The sequence below is a fragment of the Panicum virgatum genome, chromosome 5N (genome assembly GCF_016808335.1).
Source record: "Panicum virgatum strain AP13 chromosome 5N, P.virgatum_v5, whole genome shotgun sequence".
NCBI classification, from domain to species: Eukaryota; Viridiplantae; Streptophyta; class Magnoliopsida; order Poales; family Poaceae; genus Panicum; species Panicum virgatum.
The window spans coordinates 35,962,510-35,985,199 of NC_053149.1; the positions used below are offsets into that span (position 1 = coordinate 35,962,510).

At 44.8% G+C, this 22,690-nt stretch overlaps 2 protein-coding genes and 1 long non-coding RNA gene across 4 annotated transcripts; 2 read left to right on the forward strand and 1 right to left on the reverse strand.

Annotated features, from left to right (window-relative positions):
* The first annotated feature begins 4,730 nt into the window (after window positions 1-4,730).
* LOC120674346 lies at window positions 4,731-6,235 on the forward strand. The gene is made up of 2 exons (XR_005675058.1): window positions 4,731-4,978; window positions 5,544-6,235. It is a non-coding gene; the product is annotated as an uncharacterized LOC120674346 (long non-coding RNA).
* Window positions 6,236-14,208: 7,973 nt separating this feature from the next.
* Window positions 14,209-16,237, forward strand: LOC120672296. Of its 2 annotated transcripts, XR_005674050.1 has the most exons (5): window positions 14,209-14,761; window positions 14,839-14,969; window positions 15,041-15,458; window positions 15,535-15,778; window positions 15,851-16,237. XR_005674050.1 is itself a non-coding variant. In XM_039952619.1 (4 exons), exons 1-3 carry the CDS (start codon window positions 14,651-14,653, stop codon window positions 15,348-15,350), a joined length of 552 nt encoding a protein of 183 aa, XP_039808553.1. In that variant the 5' UTR covers window positions 14,209-14,650; the 3' UTR covers window positions 15,351-15,778; window positions 15,851-16,237. The 2 variants fall into 2 exon arrangements, 1 of the variants encoding a protein (XP_039808553.1); XM_039952619.1 differs by having other exon boundaries at window positions 15,041-15,778.
* A 1,357-nt stretch (window positions 16,238-17,594) lies between these two features.
* Window positions 17,595-18,461, reverse strand: LOC120674770. The gene is made up of 2 exons (XM_039955897.1): window positions 17,991-18,461; window positions 17,595-17,630 (listed from the first exon to the last, which is right to left on the reverse strand). Exons 1-2 carry the CDS (start codon window positions 18,459-18,461, stop codon window positions 17,595-17,597), a joined length of 507 nt encoding a protein of 168 aa, XP_039811831.1.
* Between the last annotated feature and the right edge of the window lie 4,229 nt (window positions 18,462-22,690).

Here is a 22,690-nt window from a genome sequence, read left to right on the forward strand (position 1 = left end):
AATAATCTTTTTGATCCATGTATGTGTTTCTAAAAATGACAATGAATGCACATCAAGGCGCAGCATCAATTCATCAAATGTATCAAATACAATCATGATAAAGAATGGTTTCACCTTTGAATCTAATGTTTCTAATGTGGTTGTATCCGAGAAGGTGATGTCCTCATCAAAGTTCACTAAACATTGCCCGCTTCGTGCCCAGTGTTGCTAGAGATGAGCGTGAGAAGGCCATGAAGTTCTTTAGAGGACTTAATGCTCGATACAGAGAAGTGATGGGTAGGAACCCACCGACTACTTATCTTGCTGTAGTGGAGGAAGCAAGAGGGATCGAGTTAGAAATTCAGCTTACTGCAATCCAGCAGAACTGTTCTGGGAATGTTGGCAGCACAAGTGGTGATAAGAAAAGAGCTCCTCAGGAGGAAGGGGAGAGAGAGTCTTCTCAGCGACCCCCTTTCAAGAAGTTCAAGCCAAACCAGAACTCCCAACCATCTCAGCCATTCAAGCCTAGACAATTAGGGGGACATTCCTCTTCATCATCGCGTCCTGCGGGATCTCAGTTCTTGCGCCAGTTCCAGGACAGGGATTGATTTGCTTCAAGTGTGGGAAGCCTCACCATTCTTCAGAGTGTACTTTCTCTGGAGCATGTCGCACCTGCGACAAGGAGGGACACATGGCTGTTGTTTGCAAGAGAAACCCACATTCTATTATCAAGTGGCAGAAGTCTAATTTAGGATCATCTGTGGCTAGCTCTCGGGGTTCAGCTCCTTCAGTTGGTGCTCCACATGGTGTAGTTCATATGATGGCAAGTGCTCCTCCAGCCCCCCTATCAACAGTTACCACAGCAGTATGTGCCAGGTTACTACTGGACTCCGCCCCAGTTACCTGCACCACATGTACCTCTTTAGTTAACCACGCCACCTGCACCACCTCAGTTGTCTGCGCCATCCTTTGTTCCACCACCTCATCAGATGGGGGCAGCTAATTCACACCCCACAGGAGTTTACACCATGCCTACTTCTGCCTCACTGGGTCGTCCAGACATAGTTTCAGGTATTCTCACAGTTGATTCACATGATGCCCTAGTATTATTCGATTCCGGTGCCACTTTCTCGTTTGTTTCACTTGATTTTGCAAAGAAGGCTAGTCTATCTAGTCAAAATATTTCTCGGATGGTTCATGTTAGCTCTCCTGGAGGTTTGATTTCTAGTTCAGTGGTGTGTCCGGGTTGCATGATATCTATTGACGGGGATGATTTTGTGGCAAACCTAATGGTAATTCCATTACCCGTCTTTGATGTGATTCTTGGCATGGATTGGTTGCATCGCTATTGTGCAGCAATATCTTGTTTCTGGAAGACTGTTTCCTTAGAAGCTCCTTCTGGCCAAATTATAACTTTTCAAGCAAGTGCTCCTCCTTATTCTTTAAATGTAATGGCGAGTTTATTTTCTACACGTCATTCTGTGAAATCTGGATTTCTTTGGACACTAACTGAGAAGCCAACCAAATCCTTGTTGATTGAGGAGATTCATGTGATTCGGGATTATCCTGATGTATTTCCTGGGGAGTTGCCAGGAATGCCTCCCAAGCGTGAGGTAGAATTCCATATTGATCTTATCCCTGGTACTCGACCGGTTTCCTTGGCACCATACCATTTGTCTCGACCTTTTCAAGAAGAGTTGAAGAAGCAGTTTGATGACTCATTGTCTAAGAAGTTGATTCGATGTAGTGTGTCGCCTTGGAGGGCTCCTGTCCTCTTTACTAAGAAGAAGGATGGGAGTTGGCGCATGTGCGTGGATTATCGCGGGATGAATGTTGTGACTATCAAGAATAAGTATCCTTTACCTCGTATTGATGAGTTATTTGATCGTCTGAGAGGTGCTAGGGTGTTTTCCAAGATTGACCTGCAGTTTGGATATAATCAAATCCCTGTTAGAGAAGAAGACATTGAGAAAACAGCGTTCGCCACCATGTATGGGCACTATGAGTTTAGAGTTATGTCGTTTGGCTTGACAAATGCACCTCCTTACTTCATGGAGACAATGAACAACATGCTGCATCAGTTTGATGATTTTGTAGTTGTATTCATTGATGACATACTAATTTTCTCCAAGACTAAGGAAGAGCATGAACAACATTTGAGGCTAGTACTTCAGACATTGCGGGATAATAAGTTTTATGCCAAGTTGAAGAAGTGTGAGTTCTGGTTATCAGAGGTTAGTTTCTTGGGGCATGTAATAAATCAGGAAGGTATCTCTATTGATCCAAGTAAAGTTTCCACAGTTGTGGAGTGGCAAAGACCGGCTAATGTCAAGGAGGTGAGGAGTTTCCTGGGCATGGCTGGTTATTACCGGAGATTTGTTAAGAATTTTTCTACAATTGCTAAGCCATTATCTATGCTCACACATAAGAATGTGAAGTTTGAGTGGACTAATGTGTGTGAGTGTAGTTTCCAAGTATTGAAGGAGAAGTTAGTGACTGCTCCTATTCTCACCCTTCCTGAGCTTGGTAAGCGTTTTACAGTTTATTCTGATGCTTCTAGAATTGGACTTTTGTGTGTCCTTATGCAGGAAGGGAAGGTAATTGCCTATGCGTCGAGGCAGTTATGGAAGCATGAGGAGAATTACCCCACACATGACTTAGAGCTTGCCGCGGTTGTATTTGCATTGAAGATATGGAGACATTACCTGTATGGAGAACCTTGTGATATTTTCACTGATCATAAGAGTTTGAAGTATATTTTCATGCTGAAGGATTTGAATTAAGACAACGGAGATGGTTAGAGTTGATCAAGGATTACGATATTAATATCCAGTATACTCCAGGCAAAGCAAATGTTGTGGCTGATGCTTTGAGTTGCAAGTCAGTACCCCCTACATTGAATTGTTTCATATCAGAGTTTGAGCGGATGGACATTTCTTATTGTTTTGTTGGAGTATTAGAAATAGAGACACGTGTTATCCTTGAGTCTGCCATACCCGAGCGGGTGTTGGAAGCACAACAGCATGATCGATTATTGCGAGAGGTGAAGAAGCATATTAGCGAAGGTAGAGTGGGTGATTTCACTTTAGATGCTTCTGGGGCTATCCGGTTTTGTGGTCGTCTTCGCGTCCCACAAAAGGCTAAGTTGAAGGATGATATTCTACGAGAAGCACATCGCTCACCTTACACGGTACATCCAGGTGAAAACAAGATGTATCAGGATCTAAAGAAGAGTTATTGGTGGAAGAGAATGAAAGTTGATGTGGCAAGATTTGTGGCTTCATGTGGCATATGCCAACGAGTTAAGGCTGAGCGTAAGCATCCTGCAGGAAAATTGCAATCATTGGAAGTTCCCTTGTGGCCATGGGATGATGTTACCATGGATTTTGTGATTGGTTTACCACGTACGCCGAAGGGGAAAGATTCCATTTGGGACCGTCGTAGTATGGTTGCACATTTCATTCTTATTCGCTCCACGAATTCAGCAAGTGATTTGGCTCCTATTTATATGAAAGAAATTGTGAGGTTGCATGGAGTAACTCATACCATTGTTTCCGATAGAGATGCTAAGTTTGTCTTCAAGTTTTGGGAGAGCTTACAGAGTGCCTTGGGCACGAAGGTGATACTTAGCACTGCTTTTCACCCTCAAACAGATGGTCAATCTGAGCGTACAATACAAACTTTGGAAGATATGCTGAGGACATGTGTCCTATCTTGGAAGGGCAGCTGGGAAGATCATTTGCCACTAGTTCAGTTTGCTTACAACAATAGTTATCATGCTAGTATTCAGTGCGCACCATTTGAAGCACTTTATGGAAGGAAGTGTAGATCACCCCTTTGTTGGGATGCAGTGGGTGAGAAGGCAGTTTTAGGACCAGATTGGGTCCAGCAAACAACTGATCAAGTGGTTGAGATTCGACAACATATGCTAGCTGCTCAGAGCAGGCAGAAAAGAGCTATGCTGATGTTCGAAGGCGTGGCTTGGAGTTTCATGTTGGGGATCAGGTACTTCTCAAGGTATCCCCCACCAAGGGTGTTGTTAGGTTTGGTACTCATGGAAAGCTTAGCTCGAGATATATTGGTCCTTTTCCTATAGTGGCTCGAATTGGAAGGTTGGCATATCGTTTAGACTTACCAGACTCGATGAAAGGCGTGCACAATGCGTTCCATGTTTCCATGTTGCGAAAGTATTTGAGGGATCCAGAACACCATGTGATTTTGGAGCCAGTGACCATTGAGCAAGACTTAACCATTGAGGCCCGTCCTGTGAGGATTCTGGAGGAGTCTGAGCGAGTGTTAAGGCGACGGACACTTAAGTATGTCAGGGTTCTCTGAACAAATCAAACGGAGCGTGAAGCGACTTGGGAGCTTGAGTCGCAAATGCAGGAGAAGTATCCGGAGTTGTTCACGACTGGTGAGTATCCTAGTTTTTTTTCCTATGCAAAGTTGAATCCTTATTCCGGACAATCCAATAATGAATTCGAGGGCGAATTCTTTTAATCGGGGGAGAGTGTAATATGCCAAATAAAATAAAAAAATAGTGGGTTGACCAATCTAATTAGAAAGAGTGAAAGATTGACTTTTTGAATGACAGCTGGGATAGTCGGACACCGTGGACGCGTAGAGCTCGTTGAATTGATTCCGTTTGACCACTCATATGTTACATTTGGAGATCGGATGAATTTATGGCAAGCAAATCAATCTAGACCGTCGGTTGGCATTAGGTTTATTTTTCTCCCTACAACTTCTACGCCAGTTTGTTTCCAGCGCCGCCACTCCTATTCTTGAGCCGCTCCTTCCATTTTCCCCTGTTCCAGCAGCAGCGCCGCCACCCTTCCTGCATCGCTGCTCAGATCATCTCCGCTGGCCGCCCTTCCTGCTCGCTTGTTCCTAGCGACCGTGCCATCGCCGGTCAGTCCTCCCCTTCCAAGTGTTGGTCTGCTGGTCAAGCAAGGGAGGGGAACGGGAGGAATTAGAGAAGAAGCAAGGGTTCCATCAGGTGTGTACCCAAATTCATGCCTTTCCCATCAACGAATAACATTACTGGTTCATGCAGTTCAATCAGTCACCGGAACCCATAATCAATAGTCTGAATTTGTGGACAGCAAGATTAATTTGAATTTTGGTATTAATCTGTACATAATTTCAATATCCCTTCAATACGATAGTTGTAGTTCTTCTCGTGACTTTCCGATGGTGCTGGTTTCACTCAATTCCGTTCAGCTAATTAGGAGTAATCGTCAAATTAGTATTGCTGCCTGACTAGGTTAAAATCTGTGCAGATATCTGTTTACCTGTTTTTGACCAAGTTAGAGTTCAAATTAACTTTGTTTCCTGTAACAAAAGCTGTTGAAAATTTTCTGTAGATGTTTGAAATGTATTTATTTGCTATATTTGCTTAAGTGAATCAAAAGTTATGGTCAGATTAGTGAGCCAGTACCTTGTAATCGAATTTCTAGATAAACCCAAATTAGATTAGGTGGGGAAATTAACCGCAGCTATCATAATAAAAATTTCTAAGTCGCGTATCTTGTGCTAGTTCCTAAACGTGGATTAATGCACAGGTTTGCAGAGTTCTAGTAGCGAGCGCGTGGCGTCGGGTTATCACCATGGTTAAGGCAAGTGCATGATGAACTTGTTTGTTGGCAAGTTGCTTTGTCCGATGTTTATGATATTCAAGTCCATGATTTGTTCATATTTCATGATTCAAGTTTCGAGTTATTCCTTTAAATTCCATTCATGTTTCGGTGGATTCGGATGTGCAATTTGGTTCTTTTATTCATGTTCCTGTGAGTAAGTGCTGGCCCCACTTGCTCGGCTTTACCGGTAAATGCTAAGGATGTTTCAAGTTGTGTCCGTTTTAGACGGAAACTACTTTTTCACTAGTTTCATTCATTCGTGTCTCCTGGAATGTTGTTGCTATGTTCTTTCCAGTTCTAATTGTGCTTGCTGAGTATTATTACTCACACTTGTGTTTATTTGGTTTTTTAGGAACCAAATGCGTGTGGCATGCATGGGAAGTGGGAGTAGCATATTCTGCAAGAACACACATTTTCTTTTAGACATGCTTAGTCTATCTTCATTAATTCTTAGAGCTGTTGGGACGTCTTATGGTTGGTTGGGATAACTTATTTTGCTGTTGGGATTGGATGTGATGTTTATTCTTCATTCGTATGTTAATTCGATATCTTGTGTTATAAACTGCTTGTCCGGTACGTCCTATTTATAGGGGAAACTTTGCCGAAATTTTGTATTATCTTTATATTTGTTTTTTAATTTGTTTTTTTGTGGGCTTCGGATTGTGGAAACATTCGGGGTGCTACAGCAAATGAGATCTGCAACGATAGCATCATCAACGTCACTGAGGAACATATTAACGATGTTCAGAAGCAGCAAGTGGCCCAAGCTGTCGATGGCTTTAAGGCCGCTTGCCTTCTATCGTTCAGCTTCGTGGGGAGACAAGGAAAGGTCATCCAGAAGGGTGCTCTTCCTTCACCGCATCACATCACCATCACCCAAGACCCCATGAAGTTCCAGGAGTTGTTTGACCAAGCCATGCATCACGCCTTAATCAATCAATCCAAAGTCATGACAAACTCCGTCCAGAATGCCATTTATCAGATGATCAATAGCCAATTAACCCCTAGATACAAAGGGTCGGCGTACTCTCAACTAGAGTCATCAGCCGCTGCAGCCACCAGGGCAACAACATCTCCAGCAGCATGCATCGGCTTTGAGCCGATGGCAGATGGTGCTGCACATGTTGACATGGGATTCAATCCTATGCCGCCTACTCTCTTCCAGCCACCGGTGTTTCCATCCATGGAGACTCCGGTACAGACGGCGCCGATCTACACTACCAGTTCGCCGTCAATGGCTACACCGGCTCAGTGGAACCTCTGCAACACTCCACATAGCTACGCTCCTCCAACGTCTCTCGGGATGCCTCCTGAAATGGTGGTTTCTACTGAACCGAGTGCTTCCGACTCTGGGGGGCACCATTAATTTCGCAACAATCGCCCCAGATCACCAGGCCAATGGTCATGTCCCAGCAACCATCGTCGCCACATGTTTCGCAGCAGGGGGGCACCCCAACGCCACGTTGACTGCCCAGCCGATGGCACTGTACCAACAAGATCCTGCTGCCTATGCTCAGCTTGACAACTACATGGCGCACATGATGGGTTTCCAGCCACAGGTGGTGGCTAACCAACCCATCCAGGAGCCATCAACAGTGCAGCAGAAGATGCCTGTCCCGTGATCAACAAAGATAGGGATTCGTTCCACAACAGCAATAACCATTCACTCAACCTGTTGCAGTTCCTGCCCTGCAGCCAGTTCAGTCAATTCAAGCCCAGACACAATAGCCACCTCCACCTTAGTAGGCCGCTGTACCTAAAGTTATTGACTAGTCTTCATAGATAGCGGATGTGATTCGTAATCAATTCGGCTTGAAGCTCAAAGAGCCGACATTCATGTACCATAAGCCTTGCCCTAACGCTTATGATCAAATTGCTCTACCTAACAGATACAGGGTGACGGATTTCACCAAGTTCTCTGGACAAGACTCAATGTCTACTGTCGAGCACATCAGTCGATTCCCGATCCAATGTGGAGAAGCTGCAGGAATTGATGCTTTGAGGATTCGTCTATTCCCACTCTCGCTATCTGGATTGGCCTTTGCATGGTTCTCCTCCTTACCTGCATATTCCATCATTACATGGGCTGATATGGATAACCCGTTCCTCAAGTACATCTTCGTAGGAGTACATGAGATGAGGCTCATAGACCTGATGATAGTCAGGCAGAGGAACGATGAGCCTGTTACGGATATGTTCAAATGTTCAGGGACATCAGGAGCAGGTGTTTTAGCCTATCCCTTAGTGATAGCTAGTTAGCTGAATTGGCTTTTCAAGAGTTTCTGCCTCACATTAAGGAAAGGTTCTCTTCTCAAGAGAGTAATCTTGCTTTGAGGCTAGCATTTGTGGATGTTCGAGCCCCGGTTCTAGGAACGACTCTAAGCTAGAAAAGGATAAATTTTGAAGGAGATACTTCTAACTCCGATGAGGAGGCAGAGATTGGCTTCGCTGAGTGGACCAAGAAAAGAGAGCCATTTTCCTGCCCATTTGCTAAAAAGGAAGAGGAGAAGTATGAGTTCGACATTACAAAGGCAAACAAAATTTTTGATCTGTTGCTTGAAGAGGGGCAGATCAAACTGTCTTCGAATCATATGATTCTGTTGGCTATGGAGTTGAAGAATCGTAGGTATTGCATGTGGCATAACGCTGTTTCTCATAATTCTTACGATTGCAGGGTATTCTACAAGGAGATTCAATGGGTTATCGAAGCGGGAAGAATCAAATTTGACGCATCAGAGAAGTCGATGAAGATCGACGGTCATCCTTTCCCTGCCAACATGGTGGATGCGAAGGATCAAGATGCCAAGACAAGGCCCAAGATGTTGACTTCTAAACGAACCTAGCTTTCGGGAGCTGTTGACCCCAAAGCAACAGTATCAACTAACCAACTCGGTGGGCAAGGCCGATACGAGCGAGGAGACAATTCCAAAAGACCCAGCAGACATGTGATGTCCCATATGCTGATCAACAAGTACCAGGATCAGTAGGAGAAGGAGCAACACCGGCAAGACGAACGTGCTAGGCGAGAAGAAAAACATTGGGGGTGTCCATTTTTCACGGACTACTGGAATGCAGGCTTGCGCGTACCATCGGTGGATGACTGCCCAGAGTGCAACAAGATACATGGGAATCAATTCTCATACAAGAGGCAGTGTGTTGATGGTCGAAGCCAATAGTCGATTTATAGGGACGAGCCCCAGAGAAGGCGCACTCCTGTCCATGATCAGCTGGAAGAAGAGTTTCCTCTCGAGATCGGTTGGAAGAGGAAGTTGTTGGTATTTTGTAACATCTTCTCTAGATACAAGGTTACTAGACCTATCCCCGGTAATGGCACCAGAAATGCTTGTGACATTTCTTGAGGCAATCACTAGGAACAGGGTTAGTCATGAACCATAGATCATTCCGCAAGTGCATAGAATTACCGAAGTAGCATTTTATCCGAGGGTATTCTGGGGTGTCATTTATATTTTTGAAGGGAAGGCGCCAGCTAAGATGTGTAGGCAGGTTAATGAACTGATTCCAATGGAATATTCAAGTGCACAAACAGCGGTAAGATTAATATTGGATAAAGGTAGTGTGACACACAAGTTAATACTCAACTCAAAATAAAATATAAAGGCATGGAGATAGAAAGAAGTAGCAACTCGGGTTTTAATGTACTTAAGTTATTTATACAGATTACTAAGCACATTATACTTATGATTATCATAACTTTAGTCAACCGAGTACTACTGGGAGACCGCTCATGACTAGCAGATAAATCTTCCCATGCCATCACGGTACTTTATGGACCTCCTACCCCTCCTAACCAAACGTGGAGGATTACAATGACATAGAACAGGGCTGTCACCATCTGCATGCTACATCTACAAACCGTGGAAAAAGATGACATCCAGCAACACTTAACTAACCCAGACACCGTGTCTACATTATTAAGCGATACTCTAGTATCCCGCGCGAAGCCCCCACCCTTCGGATGGACAAACATCATACTAGGGCAAACTTTCGAATACTAGAGCGGGTACCAGTGTACTAAAGCTAATTATCTAACCATGCAAAGGATACAGTAACAAAGCAAACTAATCATGAAATCTATATCTGACACCGCAGGAGATAGATCATGCAAACATAAATAACTATAAGATAAGTCTATTACAAACGATCGAGTATTACAAAGGAGAACTACATATGAACTCATACCTATACTCCAAAGCAACCTCAGGGACCCGAAGACTACTACTTAACTGTTGACGCTTGTTAGCGACCAATTTCAAGCGTCAGTTTGATCAAAAAATATTTAGAGTTCAAATATTTCGTATACATTTTTGTCCCAAAAAAAGTAGAAATCCACTATGTCCCTAGAAACTATACAAAGTAGAAAAAAGGACTAAAGTGCAGGTTCTGAGGACCTTATGATCCATGGGAAAAATCGTCGACCAATCAAAGCGCAGAATTCAGGCTCACGTAGACATGGTGCCTGGGTTAGTTAAGTGTGTTTGGATGTCACCCTTTCCCATGGTTTGTAGAGGTGGCCTGTAGGTGGTGACAGCCCTGTTTAGTGTCATCGTAATCCTCCACGTTCGGTTAGGGTGGTCGGAGTGTATAAATGTCTATGATGGCATGACAGTCATATATGTCAGCCATTTGCACAGTTCTCCCTTGTATTAGGAATAACTAGATAGAGATTAATCACATTAAGTGCAAAGTATAAAGTGCTAGTAAACCGTATAAATAACAAAAGAACATTAGATAGACCTTGACTAACTAACTTCTACCTAGCTCCCTGCCACTTTTTACTTTTGTTAGAACTAAGTTTTTCTTGTGTTTCACACTACCTTCATCCATATTTATTTTACCCTTGTTTTTGCATTTAAATATTTCATTGAGATAGTTCATATTGCCTACCTACACAACTTAGTCGCCGCCTTCCCTGCAGAAATACTCATCTAGATAAAATGTTGCATCTGCTTGTGGAATGATTCATGGTTCATTATAATTTGGTTATCAGTGATTGCTATATGAAATGTCGAGGCATTTGTTGGCACCGATGCCGAACATTTCTGAAGCTTTTACCGGAACCAAACTGAACGACCCTGTTTCTGAAGTAGACGTTAGGAAATACCAACATTCACCTAAACTCCACTAGGCTAAGAGCTAAACAAGAGAAGGAGCTTGAGCTTGCAACTTGTGGTGTGTTCTAATTCTACAGACCCCCTTCTCATATTTATAGAGAATGCATGGGGAGGCTTCTTGGCCGAGTTGCAGCAGTCCAGGAACCAGGCTGAATGACCCTGTTTCTGAAGTAGATGTTATGAAATACGAACAAGCATTTTTGGCGCCACTATCGGGGAAGACATAGGTTAATTGTGTAGGCAAGGTCATGAAAAAAGGAAATGGAATATTCATTTGCTAAACAGGCTAGCATGGCTTGTTTTCTCCTTTGTTGTGATGAATACAGGGTAGTGTATGACCGGTTTTGATCTGCCGCAAAACTTCACGCAGAATCTTGATTCGCTCTTAACAAGAGTTCGGCCTCGTGTCGTACCTCCTCAACGTACACAATCGGCATCAGAACCAGTCATTAGTGCGCCATCCCCTTCTAACTCTATGCCTCAAAAGACTCTTCGGGATTTCTCTGCTCCTTCTGCAACAACGTCCCTGTCGGGCCTGATGTAGTAATTGGGGAGAGAATTTCGAGATCAAGACGGGCTTAATTACGATGGTGCAGGCCAGACCTTCCTGTGGCAAGACCAAGGAGGATGCTAGCGCTCACCTTCAGCAATTCCTGGAGGTTTGCAGCACTTTTGTTATCAAGGGAGTTTCGCAAGATGCTATCCGGCTCTGGCTGTTTCCGTTTTCTGTTCAAGGGAGAGCGAAGCAGTGGTTCTATGCTAACAGAAGTTCAGTGAACACCTGGAATAATTGCACCAAGGCATTCCTCGCGAAGTTCTTTCCAATGGGCAAAACCAATGCCCAACGAGGGATAATTTTGAGTTTTTAGCATGCATCCAGTGAGACCATTCCTGAAGCTTAGCAGCGACTTTAGGAGTACATCCTAGCGTGTCCGCACCACGTGATGGATAATTGGCTCATACTATATAGAGTTTCTACAAATGGCTAACTCAGACAGCCCGTGATCATGTTGACGCTGCTGCTGGTGGAGCTTTCTTCTCTCTGACCCCTGAAAGAGCTACATGCTTAATAGAGAAGATGGTTTCCAACCAAGGTTAGAGTGATGATTGACTCCAATCTTGTTAGCGAGGCATGCATTCCATCAAGGAAGCCGACATGCTAGCTGCCAAGATTGATCTCCTCCTCAAGAAATTTGAGGGATATCCACAAGATAAGGCTCCGATGCAGACACTTCAAGCCTTGGATGCTCGCATGAAATGCAAGGTCTGTGGAAATACTGGACATTCGGACAATGACTGTCCGAAAACCCAAGAAGAAGCCATGTTCATCAGCAATATTGGGTTTCGTCCACAAGGAGGTCAGGGGTGGAATCAACCACGCCCATTTTATCAAGGAGGCAATGGAAATTCAAATTTCAATCCCAATCAGCCTACCTTGAGGGATTTAATCTATGGTCAGGCAAAGATCAATGACCCAATTCAGAAGAAGCTGATCGCCAATGACAAGTCCCTGGAGACCATTCAAGCCAAATTGGATGGATTGTCCACAACTATTAAGAATGAGCTAAGTTTCAATAAAATGCTTGAAACTCAACTAGCTCAGCTGGCTGCTGCTATTCCTGCCGTTGACACATGAAAGATTTTAGGATAACCAGAATCCACTCTAGAAAGTGTCAATGTAGTAACTGTGAGATGGGGGAAGCCACCATGGAAGGCACCTTGCTCCAGCTATATAGAGAAGCTCACACGACCCAAGAGAGGATCGTGGGTGTGAATTAGCAGCATCAATCGGAGGGGACACCAGGCACCGATGATCAGCTGCTCGATCCACGACTGCTACTTCGAGCAAGCTCTCTGTGACCTTGGAGCAAGTGTCAACATTATGCCCAAGGCCACATTCGAGAAGCTAAGTTATCCTGTTCTTTCCCCTACCATGATGTGCGTTCAACTGGCTGACTCTACCATATGATCCCCGGAGGGTATTGTTCATAATCTTCTGGTATAAGTCAAGGATACTTTCATCGTTGCGGGCTTTGTGGTTCTCGACATGGAATGAGATCTGGGGATATCTCTCATTCTTTGGTGACTGTCGGTGTTTACTGCCAAGCCTGCTCAGGGATACCCTTAGCAGTAAGGTTTGTAGGTAGGGATTGACTGCTCTGGAACTCGATGGTGCAAGGAACACAAAGATTTAAACAGATTTGGGCCGCGAGTTGCGTAATACCCTACGTCCTGTGTGGTTGTTTGTATTGCCTTAGGTGTTGATGTGTTTCGAGGGGTCCCTGCCCGCCCTTATATATTCGGGGGAACATGGTTACATGGAAAGTCCTAGCCGAGTACAGTTGGAGTCTTACTACAACACGATCGGGTAGTTTCCTTGTACTGCAGCTAGTTCTACACCTATTCGGGTAGTTACAAGAGAGGTAAAGTACATCCATGAGCTATCCCTTACTCTAGAACATTCTATGCCTATAAGCATTCCCGCTGCCCCGGGTCTGACAAGCCCCCAAGCTCTTCGTAGCCGAGTCCTGCAGGCGTCGAGTACTTGGTTGAGCATCTTCGAGTACTTCAAGTAGTCAGAACGTCCTTCTGGTTGCTTCTTCAGATACGTCGAGTAGTCCTCCAAGTACTCCCGGTTGCTCCGAGGCTGTGAGGTGCTCAAGCCCCGAAATCTTGATCATATATGGCGTGCGAAGTACTCGCGCTCCATATGGAGTAGCCCCCGAGCCATAGGTTGAATCGCAGAATCAGGCTGAGGGTCACTTCAGTCTTTTCCTTCATTATTTTCCAAAAAAATTGAAAAATAAATCTCTGATGCACATATCCCGCAGCCCCCGAGTCTTGAATTTAAATCTCTTAATTTAGATTTAAGAATCAAAAAACTCGTGACAAAATATGTGATGAAAGTTCCCTAAAAAGTAAACAATCCGTTGATCTTCCAGGTATTCACAAAATTGCCATCAGAGACCATATAAGCCCGTTTGGTAACTTCTAGTGTTTTTATCCTCTTGACTCATGGCCGCCGTCAATTTTAGATTTACACTTCCCAACTACCTGTGGTATCCATTAACCTCTCTCATAGCCCCCAAGCCTAAACTCGTGACACTGAGATGGCTCCCAAGAAGAACAAGTCCAAGATTGAAGATGAAGCAGTTGCAAATCTTTCGATGGGCTGGCGCAAAAGTAAAATGTTTCAAGCAGCTGTGCAAAAATTGGAGAATATGGGTCTTCTCCAGAGTCAAGCCGTAATCCAATGGCATGCAGGCGAAGGAGAAGATTATCCCTTCGAAGGTACACTTGAAACCGTTGTATTTCGTGATTTCATGTAACATGGTCTTGCCGTTCCTGTATCTGAATTCTTCCATGCTCTTCTACAATTTTGGGAAATCCAATTGCATCATCTGACCCCCAATCCATCTTGCATCTTTCTATATTTACTCATTTCTGTGAGGCATTCCTTGGTATTCTTCCTCACTTCCATCTTTTCCAACATTTCTTTACCCTCACACCCATTCCAAATGCTGCCAAGCCCAGTGTCGTCGGCGGATGTGAATTAGTACTTCATCCTGAGACCCGAGATGAGTACTTAGCTTATGATCCGGCGGGTAAAGGAACCGCGTGGAAAAGTTTTTGGTTTCATGTCGGGAACTTCGAATCTCCACTTCCAGAGAGAGTTGCTGGCGCCCCCAAGTCCAAGCAAACTGGTCGAGTACAGGACCTGGTGGCAAACAAGTCGAATGCATTCTTCGCGCCATTGCCAATTTCAAAAACAAAGGAGTTACTGGTGATCATGTGGTCTTTTCCTTTGTGAGTCATCGGATTCAACCTCTCCAGCGTCGGAAACATCCTGCCTTCAGATATGAAGGCACAAAAGATCCCACCAGACTCTCTCCAGAAGCAATGGCTCATTCTAAAGTAATCAAAAGATGTTGTAAAGTACTCGATAATTTCGACAGGTCTTTGGTACTGCCACCACTCTTCTGTGCAGTCAATCCTCCGGAAAAGACCTGGGTAAGTGTTGAGAAACACTATCGAGTACTTGTAAATATGCATTTTAACCTTCCGATGAATCCTTGCTTTCTTTGCAGAAGAATTATAAGATATGGTATTGCATGCCTTCATCTTCGGAAGATGCTGCTCCTTCTGATGATAGTAAGAAGCGGAAAGCAGTTCCCGGATCTTTGTTGCAGAGAAAAATACCCCGTCTTGATAGTGGCCAGTAAGAATCTGACATTCTTTAATTTGATCCTGTTTGCCTCAGCTTTCTTATGTTGAATGTCTCTTGGCTAGGATCCAATATCTTCTAGTGCATGAGAAGGATCAGATCCAGGATTTTCGTAATTGGATGCAGAATGATCTAGAAACAACTACTCGATCAGCCCCCGAGTCACCAGTAATTGGGTTAATTGAGAATTCAACTGCCATCTCGCCGGATGCAGACACATCTGGGACATCAAATGAGCCGAATCCTTTAGTGCCCAAGCTTGCTCCTTCTGCAACTACTGAAGGTACCTCAAGTGCTGCTGGGATTGGCAGTGGTGGAGCTGAAGGATCAAGAAATCCTGCTGTTCGAGTAGTACCCTTTCAGTCTCTGCCATAGTCTACCCAAGAGGAATTGGGTAAGGAGCTCTTTGATGATCCATTGTTGTCTATAGTCAATGTAAAGAAGCTTGCAGATTGTATGCAGTGGAGCTTTAAATATACCAAGGTAATCCTTCTTCTGCTGCTGTTTGCTTATGTCAAGTAGTTGGTGACATCTGGCCCATCTTGCTTTGTACTTATAGGAAGTTGCCAATCGGTCCTTCTTGAAATCACATGCTTTGTATAAGACTGTTGATAATCAGAATACCTTGGCCTAGCAAAATGCATTAATTGCCAAACACCTTGATGAATCCCTTGCTGCACGGAACAAGCTTTATGAAGCGAACTGAAAGCATCATCTAGAACTTTGTGACATGAAGCAGCAGATCAAGCATCTGGAGGAGGAGAAAGCCAAACTCCAGGAAAAACTGCAATCTGCTCAAGCTTGTAAGTACTTGATCCTTATCTTGACAATACTTAGTCAATGATTAGATACTCATTGAGATGTCCTTTTATCAGGTTCTTCAAATGACCATACTCGACTAGTTGCAGCAGCTCACGTCATTGTAGATATGGTTGATTCTGAAGATGGGTCATCGAGTAGTAATTCTTTGGTAGAACATTTGGAAGAGGCTCCCAAGAAATTCTTCGACGTCATGACAGCCACCTCCAAAAATTATCTAACCCATATGATTGGAGTTGTCAAGTCTTACTGGCCTCAGCATAACTTAGCTCCCATAGCCAAAGGAATAGCTGCAGATTGTTCTGATGAGAAATTCCAGAGCTATTGTAAAGAGTCAGAAGTAATCGCTAAGGAGATTTTGAAGAACTTGGCAGAATAATCTGCTTGTAACAACTCTTGTCATCAACTGTAAGATCTTGTCTTTGTATGTATTGCTTTTATCCTGTTGGTGTGACTTCAGAAGCATGATCTGATACCGTAGGATAAATACAAACCACTCAAGTAGTCGAGTAGAATGCTCACATGGAGTAATCTCCATAGTTGATCAATTAGGATGAATCCCGTCAGACTACCCAGATAGAAAAAACTTTGTAGAGATATCCATAAACTACTCGAGCAAGCGAGTAGTGTATCCTGACCAAGGACTGGAGTAATTTCTAAGATAGATCTGTTAGGATGAACCCCGTCGAGTTATCCAAGAAGAAATTATCTTAAAAATATCCAATACCTACTCGAGCCAGCGAGTAGGGTGTCTATCATATAGACTGGAGTATCTACTAAGACTGACCAGTTAGGGTGAACCACGTCGAGTTACCCCTGTAGGACTAATTTTAGTAGTATCCAAAACATACTCGAGCGAGCGAGTAGTTTTGCCTTTAGCGCAAGGCTGGAGTTCCTTATAGTTGACCTGTTAGGATGAACTCCGTCGAGTTACCCAAGTTGGACAAACTAGTAAAGGTATCCATATACCTTCTCGAGCTAGCGATTAGGTTTTGTCCTTATACTGAGAACGAGGATGTGGCTTGTATAGTTATCCCCATGGAAAAATGTGTAAGCTATCCTGATCAGGTTATCTAGGTCGGTATGAATATGTGGAGATTACCCTGGTTGGAAAAATCTATTAGAGGATAGTCCAATATGATGCCGCCAGGTTGAAAACTACCTCTAATGTAGTCGATCGAATGATGGGAATCCTTGATTTATTAAAAAGATCACCTGAGATCACCATGTTACTTGGATCAAGGGTCAAATCTACGCAAGTGCTCGATGTTCCAGGAATTAGGTACCTCATTACCAGCTGCATCAGTAATTCTGTATGATCCAGGTCTTGTAACCTTAGATACAATGAAAGGTCCCTCCCATCTGGAATTTAACTTGTGCAGTCCCGTTTCATCTTGAATCCTTCGTAGGACTAGATCTCCTAGATTGAAAGATCTTTGCTGGACATTGCGATCATGATAGCGTCTGACTCCTTGAAGGTATCTAGCCGATTGGGTCAAAGCATTGATCCTGGCTTCTTCGACTGATTCAATTCAAGCTGTTGAGCTTCATCTACTTCTCCTTCTTGATAGGCTTCTACTCTTGGATATTTCCACATGATATCTGCAGGTAGTATAGCCTTTGACCCATAGGTGATGAAGAAGGGAGACTGTCCAGTTGCTTTTCTAGGCTGCGTTCGCAGCCCCCAGACCACATGGGGTAGTTCTTGAATCCACTAGCCACCTTTCTTGGAGTTGGCGCCGTAGAGTCTTTTCTTCAAGCCATCGAGTACCAAGCCATTGATACGCTCTACTTGACCATTTACTCGAGGATGAGCCACTGAAGCATACTTGACCTCTATGCAAGAATTATCACAGAAATCTCAGAAAGACAGAAATCTCAGAAAGACTGCGATGTAAAGTTCGAGCCAAGATCTGTGATGATGGTATGAGGAAATCCAAACCGATGTATGATGTCGGAGATGAAATCCACTGCTCTATCTGATGAGATCTTGACAATGGGGTTGTACTCGATCCACATGGTAAACTTGTCGACTGCTACCAGCACATGATTAAATCCTCCTGGGGCTATGGTTAGAGGTCCGATCATTTCCAGACTCCAACAAGCAAACGTCCACGATGGAGGGATTGTTATTAAATTATGTGCTGGGACGTGAGTCCTCTTGCCGAAGAATTGGCAGCCAGGGCATCGTCTGACAAGGTCTTTTGCATCCGATACAACTGTTGTCCAGAAGAACCCTGATCTGTAAGCCTTGCCGACTAGTGTCCTTGACGCGGCGTGGTTGCCACATACTCCTTCATGTATCTCTCTGAGGATGTCTTTGCCTTCTTCAAGGGTAACACATTTCATAAGGATGCCTGAAGAAGAGTGCTTATACAGATTGTCACTGACGAGAACGAAACCCTTGCTTCGCCTGATAATGCGAGCAGCTTCGGCGCTCTTGGCATCAACATGTGGTGGAAGCTTGAACTCCTTTATGAAGTCGATGAACTGAATCCACCAGTCTTCTTCGATCATTAGTACTTCTCTGACTGTGGCTGGGGCCTCCTCATCAGTAGCTTGTTGACTTTGTATCTTGACTGATGGATGGTGTAGTTCATGAACAAAGACTCCAGGTGGAATAGCTGCCCGAGTAGATCCAAGTTTGGAAAGGACATCGGCTCCCATGTTATTGTCACGGTCTATGTGGTGGATTTCCAATCCTGAGAACTTGTTCTCGAGCTTTCTGATTTCTTCAATGTATGCATCCATTGTGTTCTTGTTGATGTACCATTCTTTATTTACTTGTTGGACGATGAGTAGAGAATCGTCGTAGACAAGTAGTCGCTTGATACCGAGAGAAACTGCTAAGCGAAGCCCATGTAGCAGTGCCTCGTATTCAGCTTCATTGTTGGAGACTTTAAACAGGATTTGGAACACATACATCAACTGTTCTCCCTTGGGGGATATGAACAGAACTCCCACGCCGCCTCCGTCGAGCTTGAGCGAGCCATCAAAGTACATTACCCAATTTTCAGGTATGTTGTGAGGTGCTGGGATTTGATTCTCTCGCCATTCAACTAATAAGTCGACTAGTGCTTGTGAATTGATTGCTGTCCTTGGCTTGAAGTTGATTTCCAAGGCTCCCAGTTCAACTACCCACTTTGAAATTCGTCCGGTGGCATCCCGATTGTGGAGTATATCCGCCAATGGGAAGTCAGTTATTACTGAGATCTTGTACTAGTCGAAATAGTGTCGAAGCTTCCTGGAGGTGATTAGTTTTCCATATAGAACTTTCTGGATTGATGGATATCTAACCTTTGATTCAGAGAGTACTTCGCTGATGAAGTAGACTGGTCTCTGAACACCGTAAGCGTGGCCTTGCTCCGGACATTCGATTACTATCGCCGTACTGACCACATGAGTAGTCGCAGTGATGTAGAGGAGTAGTTCCTCTCCTGGTAGTGGTGCTGTAAGAATTGGCGGTGACTGGAGATGATGCTTAAGGTTCTCGAGTGCTTCCCCGGCTTCTGTAGTCCACTCAAATATGTCTTGTGGCTTGAGGAGCTTAAAGAAGGGTAGGCCTCGTTCGCCAAGCCTGGACAAGAACCGGTTCAAGGCTGCCATGCAACCTGTATGCTTCTAAACGTCCTTGATGGTAGCTGGGGTGTCCATGGCCATAATAGCATTGATCTTCTTTGGATTAGCCTCGATTCCTCGGTTGCTGACGATGAATCCGAGTAGTTTTCCAGAGGGTACGCCGAAGACACACTTAGTTGGATTGAGTTTCCAGCGGAAATTTCGAAGGCTGTTGAAGGTTTCTTCTAGGTCAGTGATGAATTGATCCTGGGTCTTGGTTTTGACGACCACGTCATGGACGTAGGCTTCAATATTGCGATGTAGCTGATCAGCAAAGCACAGCTGTGTCGCGTGCTGGTAAGTGGCACCAGCATTCTTCAGCCCAAAGGACATTGTCTGGTAGGCGTATGGCCCGTAAGGAGTGATGAATGCCGTCTTGATTTGGTCTTCTTATTTCAGGGCGATCTGATGATAGCCTGAATAGCAGTTGAGGAAGGATAATAGGACACATCCTGCCATGGAGTCGATTACTTGATCAATGCGGGGTAGCCCGAAAGGATCCTTTGGGCAATGCTTGTTTAGATCGGTGTAGTCGACGCACATCCTCCACTCGTTGTTGTTCTTCTTCTGGACAAGTACAGGGTTGGCTAACCATTCGGGATGGTAGACCTCTTTGATGAACCCTGCTGCGAGTAGTTTTGCCAGCTCCTTCTTGATTGCTTCTCATTTGTCCGGGGAGAAACGCCGTAGCCGTTGCTTCTTTGGTATGGCTTTGGTGTCAACCTTAAGGGCATGCTCGATCAACTCCTTGGACACCCCTGGCATATTCGCTGGTTTCCACGCGAATATGTCTCGGTTGGCCCTAAGAAAGTTGACGAGCTCGAGTTCCTATTTATCACCCAAGCCAGCTCCGATGATGGCGGTTTTGGAGTCATCTCCCTCTTGTAGTTGAATAGTCTTGGTGCCCACGTCGCCAGTTGGTTTGACCGAGGACTGGCTTGGTTTCTTGGATGGCGTTGAGTCCTTGTTGAGTGAGAGTTCCTTAGCGGCAGCAAGTATTTCGCTGACAGAGCTAGGAACTCGAATTGTGGCAGCATGATCTATTGCTTCCTTGTCACACTCGAAGGACTTAAGGAGGTCTCCCCGCAGGGAAAGTACTCCTGTGTTGCCTGGCATCTTGAGGAGCAGGTATACATAGTGTGGTACTGCCATGAACTTACCCAGTGCGGGTCTTCCCAGTATGGCGTGGTAGTAAGATTCGAAGTCGGCTAATTCGAACTTGATGTATTCCGTCCGGAAGTTCTGTTCTGTACCAAATGTGACCGGAAGGGTGACCGAGCCGATTGGTGTAGAAGAGTTTCCGGGAACAATGCCATAGAAAGGGGCCTTGCTTGGAGTGAGCAGACTCATGTAGTTGAGGCCCATCTTGGCCAGAGTACTTGCGAAGATGAAGTTGAGCCCGCTTCCGCCATCGATGAGTACTCGAGTAAGCTAGGATCCTTGGACAACTGGATCGAGTACTAGCGGGAACTTTCCTGGTTCGGAGAAGCTGGTCCATTGACCCTCCCTGAAGAAAGTGATGGGAACCTCGCTGTATTTGAGTGGTCTTTGAATTGCTAGCTCAACCGAAAGAATTTCTTTGAGTAGTAGCTTCTGGGCCCGCTTGGAGAAGCTAGGATCTCCTCCAAATATGACGTTGACGATGTTTTGTTGTTGTTGGAACCCATCGGGGTCTTTCTTGTCGTCTTCGTCATCCTTGTTCTGCTTTTTCTTAGGAGCATTTGGCGGTGTTGACTGGAAGGATTTGCGCAGGATCGTGCACTCCCACATCGAGTGGTTGCTCTTGGGGTGGATTAGGCACCTCTTGTTGTGAAGGGTCTTGTCAAATTGATCCTGCGGTTTTTCATTCTTCTTACCACGCGGGGTGCGATCCATAGTCCTGACAGTATCGTCAGGCTTGCGCTTGCGTGCAGGATCCCGCTAGTTGCTAGGCCCTCCACGGTCGTTGTGACGTTTCCCATTGTTATCGTTGTTACGGCGTGGGAAGCGACTGCACTCTTGCTCCTCTTTGTTAGCCCATCGTTGCATCATGTCGCTAGCTCTACTACCATTTTGGGGCGATTGTGCCCGAAATCACGGTATAGAGACTGGACAGTAATGCCGCTCTGGAAGTAGTCTATGACATCGTCGTCCGCGACATTGGGGATGGTGGCTCTTGTATTGAAGAAGCGCTTGATGTAGGATCTGATGGATTCGCCTTGCTCCTGCTTGCACATGGACAGGGCGTGTCGAGTAGCTACTCGATGTAGAGACCCCTGGAAGTTGTTGTTGGCGTTTCTTATGCCCGATTAGAATAGATATTCTGCAAGCGCACAGAATCACCATTGTAGCACTTCACCTTGGAGTATTCCAGGGTATCGTATTTTTCCTCAGGGAAGCACTATGGTAAAGAGTATCATAAATCGATTGATAACCGTACTAGCTTAATTGACCGACTGACTAGACGGGGGTAAGCCAGATAGGTAGGTAAGATAAGTGGCCAGGCAGTGACCGAGTGACACACGGAGATTCTAAACCTTAGAGAGGTAGAGCTGGGAGGACAACGAGCGAGATAAGACACCTGATACACTTCTAAACTATCGAGTTAGCCTCTCAAGATCAGACTAAGCACCTAACTAGTCCTCAGGAAAGCAGAGCTTACTTCAGCAGCTGGAAGAGGAAGGACTTCAGAAAGGGATGAGAGGGGAGTCCAACGACAACCTGCACTACTGCTATGAAAACACCTGAACGTGGTGGACTACAAAGGACGGATAGGGCTGTCACCACCTAACGACTACCACAACGGTTCCGTGGGGTGGAACACACTTTGTAGCTAATACTAAGGTCAGACACCACGTCTACACTCAGTGTAAGGATTTCTCTCAAGGCCTTCGAGAGAAATCCCCCTCAACCTAGAGCACTAACTTGAGATACTCTAGTCCGGGCGAGAAAACCCGGAAGATAAGTTCCCGATTACTAAGAGAGATAACTTAGCCTAAGCTAAAGGTTAGTGCAGTATGAAAAACATTTATGCAAATCATCTATCAAGAGCTTTTATTAGCAAATTTCTTAAACAGGTTAAAGAATTTGAGAAGATATGCTCATGTTTAGAAACACTAAAGGGCGGAAACAAGTGAGGTGATGCAAACTCATGAGTCAGAGCGGGAGGTGCACGTGACGTGTGAATGTGATCGTGAATGTGTAGCGTCATTGGATCTCCCCACCACAATTGTTTTCGACCTGCTCTTCGATCATAGACAAAACAAACCAAATATGAAAGATAATGGGGCTCTGCCGGC

Bases quoted from the DNA above. Each gene is read 5' to 3' on its own strand.
- LOC120672296 (XM_039952619.1), top strand. From the start codon at position 14,651: ATGGCTCATTCTAAAGTAATCAAAAGATGTTGTAAAGTACTCGATAAT. The intron at 14,762-14,838 runs GTAAGTGTTGAG...CTTTCTTTGCAG, and splicing joins ATCCTCCGGAAAAGACCTGG to AAGAATTATAAGATATGGTA. The intron at 14,970-15,040 runs GTAAGAATCTGA...TCTCTTGGCTAG, and splicing joins CCCCGTCTTGATAGTGGCCA to GATCCAATATCTTCTAGTGC.
- LOC120674770 (XM_039955897.1), bottom strand. From the start codon at position 18,461: ATGGGAGCCGATGTCCTTTCCAAACTTGGATCTACTCGGGCAGCTATT. The intron at 17,631-17,990 runs GTCAGACGATGC...ATTCTTGCATAG, and splicing joins TATCGGATGCAAAAGACCTT to AGGTCAAGTATGCTTCAGTG.